Source organism: Paramisgurnus dabryanus, chromosome 2 (assembly GCF_030506205.2).
Source record: "Paramisgurnus dabryanus chromosome 2, PD_genome_1.1, whole genome shotgun sequence".
Classification (NCBI taxonomy): domain Eukaryota; kingdom Metazoa; phylum Chordata; class Actinopteri; order Cypriniformes; family Cobitidae; genus Paramisgurnus; species Paramisgurnus dabryanus.
The window spans coordinates 53,258,622-53,273,456 of NC_133338.1; the positions used below are offsets into that span (position 1 = coordinate 53,258,622).

The 14,835-nt window shown below is 38.4% G+C and overlaps 1 protein-coding gene across 1 annotated transcript in view; it reads right to left on the reverse strand.

The window, feature by feature from the left end:
* acsf3 (acyl-CoA synthetase family member 3) overlaps nt 1-13,798 on the reverse strand; it is a 69,290-nt gene extending 55,492 nt beyond the window's left edge. Inside the window, exons 1-3 of the mRNA XM_065261707.2 lie at nt 13,737-13,798; nt 10,153-10,900; nt 6,748-6,903 (exon numbers count right to left, since the gene is read on the reverse strand). Of these exons, the coding sequence (XP_065117779.1) occupies nt 6,748-6,903; nt 10,153-10,842 (846 nt within the window). The 5' untranslated portion in view covers nt 10,843-10,900; nt 13,737-13,798. The remainder of the gene's footprint in view (nt 1-6,747; nt 6,904-10,152; nt 10,901-13,736) is intronic.
* Nucleotides 13,799-14,835: the final 1,037 nt, after the last annotated feature.

Here is a 14,835-nt window from a genome sequence, read left to right on the forward strand (position 1 = left end):
GCACATCACCCCCCATTCGCTTGCCCGCCCGCTCGCCCCTCTCTCTCTCTTTCCATTTCATTATTTCCTGCTTCACTACCTCCACGCTCTTATCATTCCTTGTGTCTCGCACTCTCTAAATCAACCCCCCACCCACCCACCAATACACACACACACACACGCACGCACACACGCACACGCACGCACGCGCACACACACACACACACACACACACACACACACAGTGTGTGGCACTTCTTTCATCATCAAAAGCCCATCTCTCATCTCAACACCTCCTTCTTTTTCCGTTGGTACCCAAGTTGCTCTGGTTTTGTTTCATTTGTCATCACATTTGGTGTAACTTTTGTTTCAGCTAGGGATGCACCGATACTGGTATCAGGTATCGGCCTCAATACCACATTTTCTAAAGTACTCATTAAAAGTCCCCCGATACCTGGAATCGATACCACGGTCTGAGAAATGTCTATGTTTGAGCGGCGTGTAAGGGGTTAATGCCTCGTGTTGTCCAAAGAGGCAGAGTTTACAACAAACTGGAAAACTAGTCTCTTGTTTTTTTGTTAAATTATATGACTAAAGCTGTTACCTGTAAATTTAAATCATGTTTTTTTTTTACTCTGTATCGGTATCGGCAAGTACTGAAAAGCAAGTACTCGTACTCGTATTCCAAAAAAGTGGTATCGGTGCATCCCTAGTTTCAGCATACACTTTGCATTTGTGTGTGAATTAGGGCTGTGCAAAAAAAAAAATCACCTGCGACTCTCATGCGCGTTTCATCAGTAAAGCCGGTTCCATGATTAGAAGTAAATGGCCATCAGTTGCTTTCAGATGGAGCGCCATTTACTACACAGAGCCATAGTTCACCAAGAACACTGAAAAAAATGATTCATTGAATTTAATCAATTTTTTTAAGGTAAGTGGTTGCAATTAATTTATTTAAGCTACATTTAAACAAAAAAGATGAGTAAAGTAAAATAAAATATAAAACTTTTGTTTAAATGTAGGGTTAAATAAATCTTAAATAAATTGATTGCAACCACTTACCTTAAAAAAATTGATTAAATTCAATGAATCGTTTTTTTCAGTGAAACTAGGCAACTTAGGAAACTTAGGGTGCGTCTCATTTCTCTGTCTTACCCCTTCCCCTTACCCCTTCACCTCGGTTTTGCGTGTTCATGTGAGGCAAAGTGGTGTCTCAATTCTCAGTTTGATCAAGGGCTAGGGCCAAGGCGTAGGGATACATAGCCCTTGAAATGAAGTGTGATAAGGACCACACTTGAAAGAGAGGAGTAAACGCTAACGTAGGAATATCTCAGGAGAGCCGACATCAAGATGTTTTATTGATGAACTGTGAAGGAGTCGCACAAATGAAAGTAACGTTATTTTCTGCAGTTTAATTGAGATTATATTATGACACTCATGTTTTATGATACTTTTAATAAAAGGTTCAAGCGGTTTTAATTGTAATGTTTTCGTTTTGAATCGCTAGTTAAGGCGCTAGCTAGCAGCTAAGTTATGCGCTATTTGTTGAGCTCCGCTGAGGCAATCGATACCACAACCTGAGACAACGGCATCTTCTATGTTTGTCAACGCTTGTCTGTTTACGTAGCAGCCAGTTAGCGGCAAGGGAAGGTGACGCAAACGGTAATCGAGTGGTGTCTCATTTTTTAGACGAACGATTTGTCTTACCTCTTTCCCCTTTACTCGGTTTCGAGGGGCAAGGGGAAGACGAAGACAAAGGGGAAGGGGTAAGACAGAGAAATGAGATTGGCCCTATCTTAAAAATACACATTTTAATATATTTTCTGCACATAAAAATTCAAGGCTTGTTGTCCAATACAAAGCAACACACATGTACTGTAGAATAAAACAGTGCCCTATGATGGATAGTGTTTACATGGTGTCATTAATAATGGTACAGTCTCTGACTGCAGGCTGTCTAATGTATTCACACCACAATAAATTCATCTACACTCCCACCAGAACCGAGCCGAGCGCTCATCGCTCAAACCACTCAAAGCCAAAGTAATGGTGGTTCAACTATCGATTTTTCTGCTTCATTAAAAATTACTGAACCACATGCTGTAAATAATAAAACCCTTGTGGTGAAGAAAGCGTTTGATCTCTCAAAGAAAGTGTTTGTTTTTTTAACATGTACGTTCAAGGTCATATCTGGTGCGCAAACAAAGAATACAACTTTTCAGTTGTCTCCAACATCTCTTTAATACGCCGTCCTCCAGACCTTTCTTGTCAATCAGATCTTTGACTCCCATTAAATTCTCCTGAACCTTAAAGCCCTTCCCCACACTCGCCCGCCGCAGGCTCGCCCCCCTCCCTTTACAAAGCACGGTATCATTCCTCAACGTCACGGCATTCATTGATCCGCCTCTAAAGCCCATACCGAGAGTTGGCGTGGCCAGATACAAAGCTACACTGAGCAATCCATCACGCAAGCATCACGCTTCATGTGACAGTCCCCGCTCTCTTTTACAACGCACACACAGGGGTTCGAGCCAGTATCTGACAGTTTCTGCATCCCGGTATTGACGGCTGCAGTCCTGGCACACAGCAACACGGCTACAATTAGAGCGTCCCTCTGACAAGTAACCGATAAGGGCGATCGCCGCTCTGCTCCAGCAGCTACACACAACTTCATTGTGCAGGTCTCAGTACCTCTTTCTCATGGGACCCGACGGATACCCGGCTCACTGATGCCTGACTCCCACAAACCCGACTTAGAAAGTTTCACACATTGCACAAGGGAACAAACACATGACTTATTTACAACCAAGGGTCTAAGTACTGCATCCGTGGATTACCACAGACAATAAATTCAAATGAGAAACACATTTACTGTAATGGGCCGTCCCCTCCTACGCTGCAAAAATCATTTTCTTAATCGCCGTTCAATTCCGTTCAATGTACTTTTATTGTCGCATCATTAACACAAGTGTACAAGGACTGAAACCCTTGTGTAAGTCTCGGCAGCAAAAGGTGAGGTCCAATTCACAAAAAGATCTTCATTAAAGGTGCAGTGTGTAAATTTTAGCGGCATCTAGTGGTGAGGTTGCGAATTGCAAACAACGGTTCAGTCCACTACTCACCCCTCGCTTTTGAAACACAAAGAGAAGCAATGATAGCCACCACCAGACAAACATGTCATCGTTGGAGACAACTTAGTAAAAAATGTTGTCCCTTAAGGGCTTCATGGCGGCCCAAAATGGTGACTTCCATGTTAGGGGACCCTCTGTGTATGTAGTTAAAATGTCTTATTCGAAGGTAATAAACGCATAACGGTTCATTATGAAAGGTCTTTATAAACCCCTGATTATATTGTTTTGAATGTTATTTTGCATTTCTGTCAAGAGATCCTTTTAAAAATTACACACTGCACCTTTAAGTCCAAATTCAATCATATATTTGACTAAACAACTTTATTCAACAATGTGTTTTTTATCCATGGCGCGTTCATGAGCATACAACGAGGTCATGCCGCGGCCTCTGACGTAGTTGCCAAGCTAATTTGGATAAAAATTAATTGTTGAATAAAGTCATTGGGTCCTATTTTAACAATCTTAGCGCATTGTCTAAAGCGCATGGCGCATGGTCTAAATGGGCGCGTCCGATGCCACTTTTGCTAATTTAACAATGGGAAAAATGGTTTGTCCGCCGAGCGCACGGTCGAAAAGGGTTGTTCATTTTGGTAATGGGTGTGTTTTGGGCGTAACGTGCAATAAACCAATGAGAGTCTTATCACTCTTCCCTCTTAAAAGCCAGTTGCGCTGGTGCTATGTCTAATCCCCATTTAGATGACGGACTTTGTAAACTGAAAACCTAAGCGGAGGAAGAAGACCCCCAGTTAATGGAATAATGTTAAAAAAATTAGTTGTTTTCATTTTTATTGAAATTTTAATTTTTGGGATTAAAACCTTTAAAAGACGTTTTCTTTAAGTCATAGAAGTACAAATAGCAGGCTTTTAATTGCTATACATGTATTGATATCCTACATAATCAATGTAATCTCATAAAATAATTAGCAAATATGCAAGAAAAGGTTTGTACTCTAAAAATACAAAGAAGAGAAAGAATTTACAAGCGCGCTGAGAGCCGAAGCGTTTCAGCACCCGGACAGCGCCATAGGATTTTTAAAAAGCATTATTTAATGTTTCTCATCTCACCATATCCACAGGTTTTTGTTGGTCAATGGCATAGTCTATTTTAGTTGCCTCAAAATAGCAACGAGCAAACTATGCACCTGAACACACCTTGTTTTCAGACCAGAACGCCCATGGGCGCAAAAGTGGGGGCAAATGCATTTGCTGTTTAAACAACGTGGTGCTAAATGTTAAAATGAAAATTGCGGCAGGTTAAAACTAGCAAAAGACACTTGCGTCGCGCATTGCGCTGCATTGTGCCGGGTGTATGATAGAGCCCATTCGTTTAGTGTTTCTTACACCCAAAAGTGTTCTCGTTGCTTCACAATAATAAGATTGAACTTTTTTGGCGATGTCTTTCTTTTCTGTGCTTGAATAGTTGTGGTTGAATATCAGTGTACGAGACAGTCACAAGCCTCCAGGTTTTCAGGGTTTGGAATGACATGTTATTTAGGATGATTTTCATTCTGGACTGAACTATCCCTTTAAGACTTATTTATGATGGACTTATATAAATTTACTGTAAAACTGCTTTACAACAATGCAAAATTGCAAACAGCGCTACAGAGGCCTTTTTAGGCCAAGGCCCCTTAATGGATAGAGAGGAGGACCGGGGACACTGATGTTTACGTTTCAAGGATATTCAAAAAAAATTTTTTTATATATACAGTCACATACTGTTAACATAAGTGATAAAGTAAAACACAAAATTTACTGAATATATTTTAAAAACCTATTTTTTTCATTTAATAACATTTTTATTATTAGCCAATTAGTTTCATTATATCCCCCTGAATAAATAAATATATTTTGAATAAAAAAAAATATTTGAAGGCCCCAGACTCCCTGTGGAAGACCCATGGCCTAGAGTTTTCAAAAACTTTTTATAAAGAATCTTCTTGAGGTTCGAACTTATTATTGAAGGCATTTACATCTATTCTGGGCTACTTTTGGCTGCATTTCAAAAATATTTAAAAAGAAAATAAAAAATGTATTTTTTAATTAAATAAATTAATACGTTTGGTCTTATTAATTTAAACAAATACCTTCACATTAAAAGATTTTCAAGATCATGAGAAACATTTCATTCAAGTGTTTCCAAACTTTTGACCGGTCCTGAACACTTACAGTATTACTTATAGTATCTGTGAACTCATATATTAACCAAACAAACTCATAAATTTCACATAATACAAACAGCGATACCAGGAAGGCATGTGATGTGACTACCCGTAAAGCACTCATTAGATTATTTACTCCACCCAAAGGAATTACATCAGTTCATCCATTTGGAAGTGTAGTCACACCTTGCAAAGAATTTTAAAAAAGACGACCTTACAGCTCATATAACAAATAGTTTTATAGAAGAATGCATTAGTATCATCAGAATTCATCATTACAAAACAAATCAAATTGAATTTGAGCTCTGAGATTACAGTCTAAACTGAATGTGATGAGAGAAGCAACACTAACAACAAATATACAGACATTTTGAAATGTATAAACATGTATATATATAGAAGGAGCGCCACGTTTCCGGCTGACATATTCAGGCCAATCACAATGTACAAGGTAGCTGACAAATCGGAAGACACTGCACTTTTCAAAACTATGAGCTTTGTACAAAATCAACACGTTTCAGGGAGGCAGGGCATAGAGGAGCAACAATAATGTAAGGTAGGTGGAAAATAAGTGTTTTTTAACCATAAATCATGCAAACACATTGTATTCTGGTAAATACACAAAAAAGCGTCATTTTAGCAATGTAATGGGTGCTCTTAAAAGGGACACTCCACATTTTTACCATTTTGGAATCCATTCAGCTGATCTCCTGGTCTGGCACTAGCACTTTTAGCATAGCTTAGCATAATCCATTGAATCTGATTAGACCATTAGCATCGCACTTAAAATGACCAAAGATTTTCGATATTTTTCCTATTTAAAACTTAACTCTTCTGTAGTTACATCGTGTACTAAGACCGACAGAAAATTAAAAGTTGCTATTTTCTAGTCAGATATGGTTAGGAACTATACTCTCATTCTGGCGTAATAATCAAGGACTTTGCTGCCGTAACATGGCTGCAGCAGTCTCAATGATATTACGCATCGCCTGAAAATAGTCCCCTTGGTTACTTTCAATATCAGGGGACTATTTTCGAGCACTGCATAATATCATTTTAAGTGCGATGCTAATGGTCTAATCAGATTCAATGGATTATGCTAAGCTATGCTAAAAGTGGTAGCGCCAGACCCGGAGATCAGCTGAATGGATTTACAAACGGCAAAAATCTAATGTTTAACTCTAGGGGAGCTGGAAAACGAGCCTATTTTCAAAAAAAGTGGAGTGTCCCTTTAACTACAGGTCGGCTGCCAAACTTCCCTTGATTCATGTTCTCCGTCTCCCTTTGTCTTTAGGAAACCAAAACATTTGTTATTTTCCACAAGGTATTTGCTCCAGAGTTCAGTTGAGCCACTAACCAGACCATTAAACAAACAGAGACCAGAAGTAAAGTTCAGTCCAGAAGTGTAAAGTGACTATGCGCGTGTGTCTGATGAAACATCTATACTAAAGTCAGATGTTGGTGGGTAAACTCACTTTCTGAGGCTGAAACTCTGGCAGCATGATGCAGGTGGCACCTGTCCACAGTGGGCACATCAGCTTGTTTACGATGCCGTGTACGTGATGGAGAGGCAGCGTGTGCAGGATGACATCATCTCGGCTCCACGCCCACTCTGAGACCAAACCCTGGACCTACAAGACAACATACGCAGAACTTGATATAGATATTTTAGTTATACATTTAAACCAAACGCTTGAGGTTTTGTTTCATTCTGCAAAACATTCACAACTGATTCAACTCCTCAGCTAGAACGTAGATGCTGCATACAGTGACTGTCAAAGTGTCTACACCAGCATTTAAATAAGACAGACAATATTCACAACAGGGACATTTTCTTCACCTCCCATTAATTCTGACCTTGGTGTCCCATATACGTGTGCTTTCAGTAGTGCTGATGATCACACATTCGATGCATGAGAGGAACATGATGAGACGCTGGGTGATCAGAAACAGGACAAAGCTTTGAACGTGTTCAAATCAACAATGTGCAATATTGTTTGACTTAAGTGTGTTGAGCAGTTCAAACAGTCACGAGCGGTCGTGAACATCATTATTCACTGCATGGAGCACGGCTTATGCATGCGGTCACAATCACAGCCCTAAATTAGGTCGACATGTGTCTTCTCAAACACCCACACATTTACATCTAACAACCAAATATACTGATTTAAGTGTTTTTATCAGTTCTTTACAGCTTGAGTTATCAATGATGAAGGGTTGTTGTGATAAATTATATACAGATAACGTCTAGCCATCTTAAAGGTGCATTGTGTAACTTTTAGAAGGATCTCTCGACAGAAATGCAATAAAATATACAGAACTATATTGTCAGTGGTGTATAAAGACCTTTTTTCTACAGTAGCCCTAAACGGACAAACTGCTCCATTTAGCGTGTTTTGTCACTATGTTGTCTCAGACGATGAGATGTTTGTCATGTGGCGGCTACCGTAGTTTATCTATGCGTTTCACAAGGTAGGGGTGAGCTATAGACTAATGCTGAGTCCCAATTCGCCTACTTATACTATGACCTAAAAGTATGTACTGTTTTTGTGAGAAAAACATACATACTTTTGAGTGTGTAGCAAAAGAGTATGCACGTTCTGGGACATACTTCGATGACGTCATGCAACGTGAACGAAAACTTGGTTGCCTAGTTACGCACACCACGACTGTTAACAATATTTCATTTATTCTGATAACTTATGTCCAATTTTATTTTATTTACTATTCCAATCTGTTTTTCTCATTGTTTATTTTTTTCACAATACATTTTACAATGTTGAGAAGTGAAGTAGAGCGTCATTAGAACCAAGCGCAGGTCGTTTGTGAGGCGGCTGGTTCTGACGTTCATGTGCAATGTGTGTAACAAAAGCTACTCATTTTAAAGTCAAAATATTTAAAGTTTATAGTATAACTATTGTTTAACGTATTTTATACTTAATTTTATACTTACGTATATAACTCAAAAATACCCAGAAGAAAATTAACCATGCTTTTATTATAGCAAAAGTGTAGTAACCATGTTTCTTTCGTTGGACTAATAAAGTTAACATTTGTACAGCCACAGTATTACTACAAATAAGAAAGAGGGTCAGTGTGGTTAAACTTCTCCCTCCCGCACGCAATGGGTTGTGGGCAATATTAGCCATTATAGTGTGCTTTGATCTGCACTTCGAATTATAGCCGGAAATAGTAGACCATACGGGTATCTTTGGGATACTCATTTCAACATAATATGATTTGGGACGTACTAATTCTAGTTTCGAATACTATTTAGGACGGATAGTATGCGAATTGGGACTCAGCATAACTGTGCGTTCACACCAGATGCGAATAAAGCAAATAAAACATGCTACTTGCGCATTGTTGGACGGTTGAACATTTTGAGTAAACTCGCTTCATTCACGCGTGAAATTCAGATGCGTAGCTAGCTTGTAGTCTCAATATGTATATATCGTATATAGCTCAAATTGAGTAAAGAGCGTTTTTTTTTTAAACTTAACAGATTTTCCGACCGCCCACTCACTTTCTTTCAAGCAAGATCCTTTTTATTCCGGTTTCTATAAATGTACGAAGATGTGTAAGCGACAATTATTTTGTCCTCCATTGTTGTTTTGTATTTCTGCCTCCGCTTGCTACGCCGTAATCACGTCACTGCTAAAGCAAGCTCCTGATTGGTTAACACGGCATGTATATGCGCCAAAGTCCAGTTTTTTCATCTCACGCTGCTATTGGGCCAAAATGGTCAATTTGCACGAATCGTGTCATTCGCGCCGCTTCGCTTGCGCCGCCTGGCTCAATCGCGTCTTTGCATTGACTTAACATGTAAATCACTCACGCATAATGCTTTATTCTCATCTGGTGTGAACACTATGAGCAGTTGGTTGCAATTCAATATCTTAACACTAGATGCTGCTAAAATCTATAGAGTGGACCTTTAAAGGGACAATACACTTTTTTGGAAATAGGCTCATTTTCCAGCTCCCCTAGAGTTAAACATTTTATTTTTACCGTTTTGGAATCCATTCAGCTGATCTCCAGGTCTGGTGATAACACTTTTAGCATAGCTTAGCATAATCCATGGAATCTGATTAGACCATTAGCATCGTGCTCAAAAATAAGCAAAGAGTTTCAATATTTTTTCTATTTAAAACTGCGATTTTCTAGGCCGATATGGCTAGGACTATACTGATGTTACTTACACAGTGCTATTGAAAATTACCAAGGGGACTATTTTCAGGTGCTGCATAATATCATTGTGCCTGCTGCAGCCATGGTACAGCAAAGTCCTTGATTATTACGCCAGAATGAGCGTATAGTTCCTAAAGTTAAAACTGCTCCTGTTGATCATATTTTGAAGAAAACTGCAAATACTCCACAACAACCTTATTTTACAATTGATTTTAACATGTGCTGAATAAAATAAGTGGCACACAATAAGTGCCAATGTAAAACTTGTTCTTATACACTGTAAAAATAATCTTTCCACTTTATTAAATTAGGATGTGCTCGGCGTTAGTATAAATCTTACCTAAAATACTCTTAAAACTACATTTTGTGAAACATTTTGTGTACTCGTGCGATTTCGGTTGGAGAGCTTCAAAAAAGGTCACATGATTTCCTATAAGGGAATATAGGGAGCTTTGATGCTCCTGTTTTTTGTGTTGCATTATGGGAATTTTGTGATTAAGGCTACATCCTCACCAAGCCAGTGCTTATCCAATATTTCCCTCTGTAAACACGGAGTCATCCCAAGAAATGTGTAAGGTGTCAACAAATGGCAGAAAGCATGTCTGCAGTGGACTGCATCTACATTAATAATTCATAAATAAAAGAAAAAACTGAAGCTTCTTATCAACATGAACTTGTTACTCATTCACCATGGCCTGCAAGCTGTTGTGGGTGTGCAGCACGCCCTTCGGTCTTCCCGTGGTGCCGCTGGTGTAGATTAGCATGGCAGGCCTCTCCGCCCAGTCTGAGATGTTCTCCTCAGGCAGCGTGGATGTGTCCTCGGATTGTAGAGAATCTAAGCTGGATGTGGCAGGAAGCTCCAGACAGGGCAGTCCTAGTTTTTGTGCCAAAGGCTGCAGGGAGTCTGTAAAAGGTTGCCCGGCTATCAGCAGTGAGCTCTGGGAGTCCGTAATGACATATTCCAGCTCCGCCGGAGGATGCTTCCGGTAGAGCGGCACGGCAATGCCACCACACATCCAGGACGCCCACTGCGCCACCGTGTAAGATGCATCATTGCCACACAGGAATGCGACACGCTTACCCTGCAGGTCTCCTGTTTGACAGGCGAGGGTTTCAGTAATACGTCCCGCCAGGCTTTTGCCATTTTTGTACAGGGAGCGGTAGGTGTGGCTCCCGCTGTGATCTATAATGGCCACGTTGTTTCCATATGTAGGAGCTTTGGAGAAAACAGGAGCTGGAGTGATTTTTAAGCTGGATGATGCAAGCACTCTCTGTTCTATATTTCCCAAGAGCCACTTCAGAGGACTTCGGCCAAACCTACAACGAGACCATCCCGGTGAAGCCCGGCGACAGACATAAGCTGTGCGTACAGACAGCATGACATGTGACTGCACAGGAGAAGTCTGCAAACTTTATCATCTGACTTTGAAGTCTAAACTGGAAACACACAAAAAAGGAAATATGAATATTTAGATTTAATATACTTTATGTAGTTTTTAATATACTGTATGTAATATACAGTAACAGAAGGCTTCACATATATATTTACACTGCTAATGGTGCTATGCAATGATACACCGAATCATTGGGTGAAGCAGTCATAGCTGTGTTTTATCATTAATAAAACACACCAACTGACCAATCAGGAACAAGGACTGAAAATAACCATTTTATAATATAATTTAAATAGATTTTTATTAACTTAAAGCATTATCACAACGCATTATTTAGCAAGTTATCGCATATTACAAATCGTGCAGCCCCATACAACAAAATGCAAGACTCTAAGACTCTTTGGCTTTATAATAATATGTAAGGAATAATTGATGATGGGCCATTGAATTATAAGGAAATAATGCACACCCAAGGTGGTTATGTGGCACGATGCGACACGGAGTAATTCAGTGTTTCCCGCAGCACTTTTCAGTATCCCCACCTAAGCTGGGATACCCTACCACCTTAACAAGGTTGTCCAAAAAAAAAATTCGCTGCACAAAAGGCCGTCAAGTGCATCTCGGAGAATAGCGTGGATGCGCTTCACACTGCGAGCGGGCACGCGCCACATGGCCGAAATGAGAAAAAGACATGGTCCGTCAATGTCTGGAGGATAACTAGCCTCTTGATAAAACATTTAATTCAATAATAATCTAGTATGTGTTCATTTTCTGTCAAAGTTTCTTCAAAATTGAGTTTTATTTGAGTGTTTTAAATAAAAATATTTTCATCATGACGCGTACGACCCGCCCCTTTGATTGCCACGCCCCCTGCCCGCCCACCTGCACAACACTACCACCTTAACTAAAAAAAATTCTGCAGGAAACCCTGGTCATTAAGTAGCTCATACATGCATTTTAGTCTGGGACTAGGATAAGCCCTGTCCCGGAAACCACCCCATATTGTTGTTAAAAATAAGGTAAAAGAAAAGTAAGATATTATTTGTATACATATACTTAGTACATAACATACTACATAAAATAATAGATTTTAATCAAGTTTTTTATTATTTTTATTATAAGCCTATTAATGTTTTTTTGTTGGATGCCTAATTTCTTCTTTTTCCTTTCAAAAAATACATATATATGCTTACAGAGGCATCATGCACATTGATACGGATTCCATGCAACCTCAAAATCAATGAAGCATCTTTTTATCTGTTACTTTGTTTCATTGGATTCTTAACTTTTCTGAGACATTTACTGTTGCAATGAATTATTAATGAATTATACAGACGCAACAGTTCTGGCGCCATCATTGGCGTCGTGGATTAACTGTACAAAGATGATAGTTCAAAGTTATATCCAGATTCACCATTTAGAGTCAAATATAATGCAAAAATGCGTTCCTATAATAGTTTTATATAAATATTTTAGTGAGACTTAAAATATGGTTATATTTGTTAACAATTAATTAATGTATTTGCTGAAATGAACTAACAATGATCAATATTTCTACAGCATTTATTAAAATTTCTTCACGTTAATTTGGGCATTTCTAATACATTTATAAAATCGAGTGTTGTATACGTAACTGTTAACAATAATTTAAATTAATGCACCATGAACTAACATGAATATCTTTATGATTAAAATGTATATTAATATATTATATTGTTAACTCTTTGTTCATGTTAGTTAATGCATTTACCAATGTTTACTAATACAACCTCTTATAAAAGGTCTTACCAATAAGATTATAGGCTTGATTTAAAAAATGATAGTCATTTAATGCAATTAAATAAATAAGGTTGATTAAAACATTACATTTAGATCTGCTTACACAGCATCAAAGGTTTCTTTTTATTCACTGCTTTTTGCAGTATTGATTATTACAGCCAATCACAGAAGTGAGTGACTGTCGAGTGCACAAATTATTCATTCATGCGAAAAATAGCAATAAAATCAATCATAAATGTTTTTCCTTTTATCTCTGTGTAGTCTATAAGAATAAGGTTTTGATATTTAATTGACATAATTATGATGACTGTGACAGTATGAGAGGTAGCTGTGTGTGCACACTGTGCCCCCTTAAAAAAAATTGGTGCATGATGGCCCTGCATGTTTATATATACATTTTTACAAATATACTTATTGGACTCAATCAATAATACTGGACCCCAAAGGGGCCCTGAACCCCCTGTTGAAGACCCATGGTCTATCTATAGTGAATGTGATTTAATTCACTGGTCATTCTGCTTGTGCAAACCTGAGTAGTACTGATTTTATACATTCCCTTTACTCATTTTATGAACTTGATAACACGTTTCCTTGAAAAAATCCAAAATTTGTGGTCTGTCTGACCTGAGGGACTGTTTATAACTTTATAAGGCATTCATAAATAACGCATTCACAATAAATCCATTATTTTTCAGACACGTGTCATGTTTCTGATTACTGTACTGCTGTCAATTTAAAGGTTCAGTTAATCGTTGTGCAATGTAAGTTTACAGTGATCAAACTGAACCCATACATGACGATGTTTACATAATGTTCATAAACCTTCTTTTAAAATCTGTCTTTTTGCAATTGTGATTGACAACACACATAATCACATGAGAACATCAGTTTGACCTGTGAAACACAGTCTTTGAAACATGACAGTATTTAAACAGGACACGAGGGCTAATAAAACACTTTTTACGTCATTCTCATACTTCAAATAACACCCGGTTTGAGGAAGGTGTAAAATGAAGTAATTCATGACATTTTCCACTACTGTCAATCAAATGTACTGATTTAAACTAAAAGAAATGTTTAATAAACCGCGTCCTACTTACAACAGTTAAGCCGGGTGCACGGTGCGCCGTGTACAACAGTCCGTGTGGAAACTAAACAAAAGCGGAACCTTTAGTTTACGGTCCTTGTCGTTTGGATTTATGAGCCTGAAATCCTGACATGCGGATTTGACTTTTTTTCTTTTAATATAGGCGTGCTCGTGCTCATAAAGGTAAAATATTGATGACTATATTAACATTGCTTGAACAAGAGACAAAATACATCAGTAATGACTTATGAGGATAATAGAAATGTAGAAAAGAATCAATTAGCGTACAGTTATTTTGGTAATATGCTAAGAATAAGTACAAATATACACTAACAATCTTGTTTTTTTTTTATTAGTTTTAAAATATTCCTGAAGTATAAATGTTTGCACTTTTTGTTAAACGTTGACATAATTTGTTTCTTAGTTTTATGGACAAATATAACTGTATAACAAATATAAATGTGTAACTTTTGTTTACATATTAATTTCTTTGCAAAACTTAAAAGTTAATTATTTTACTCATTTTTTTATTTATTTGTCCTGCACCAGATGTGTCCTCAGAATGTCCACAGCAAACATGGCGGCCTTCAGTACATCCAAGAATGCACTGCATTTGTTCGGTTTATAAAATACTGAGATCTACACAAATTTTAAAAGACTTTTGACTCATGTCACATTTATGGTGCTTTATTAAGTCTTCTTATTGATGGGTACTGTTCTAAAAATTTTTTAAATAGCACCAGTCCAAAATGAGACTGGTAGTGTATATGAAAATGGGCAGACAGATGTACTGAAGGTGGTGATGACTGACATCATAGCGTGTATTTTGCCATCACGCTGTTCTCACCCAAGCTTCATTGTGCCAACTGGTTTTGGCATCAGCTCACAGCACGGGCGCACTTAGCCACCAGCTGGCAGTCGCGGGCCTCAAATAAGACTGGTACAGACATGGCACTCATTCAAAAAGTTCTCACTTCCCTAAACCCCTCCGTGGCAAACAGGGATGGCATGTTCCTGCAAACTGGAAGCTCTGTCTGAGAATCTCCCCTCCAGTTTGAGAAATAGTATCGTCAGCGAACGATCCATTCACACCCAAAGCAAGAGCTCGAAGC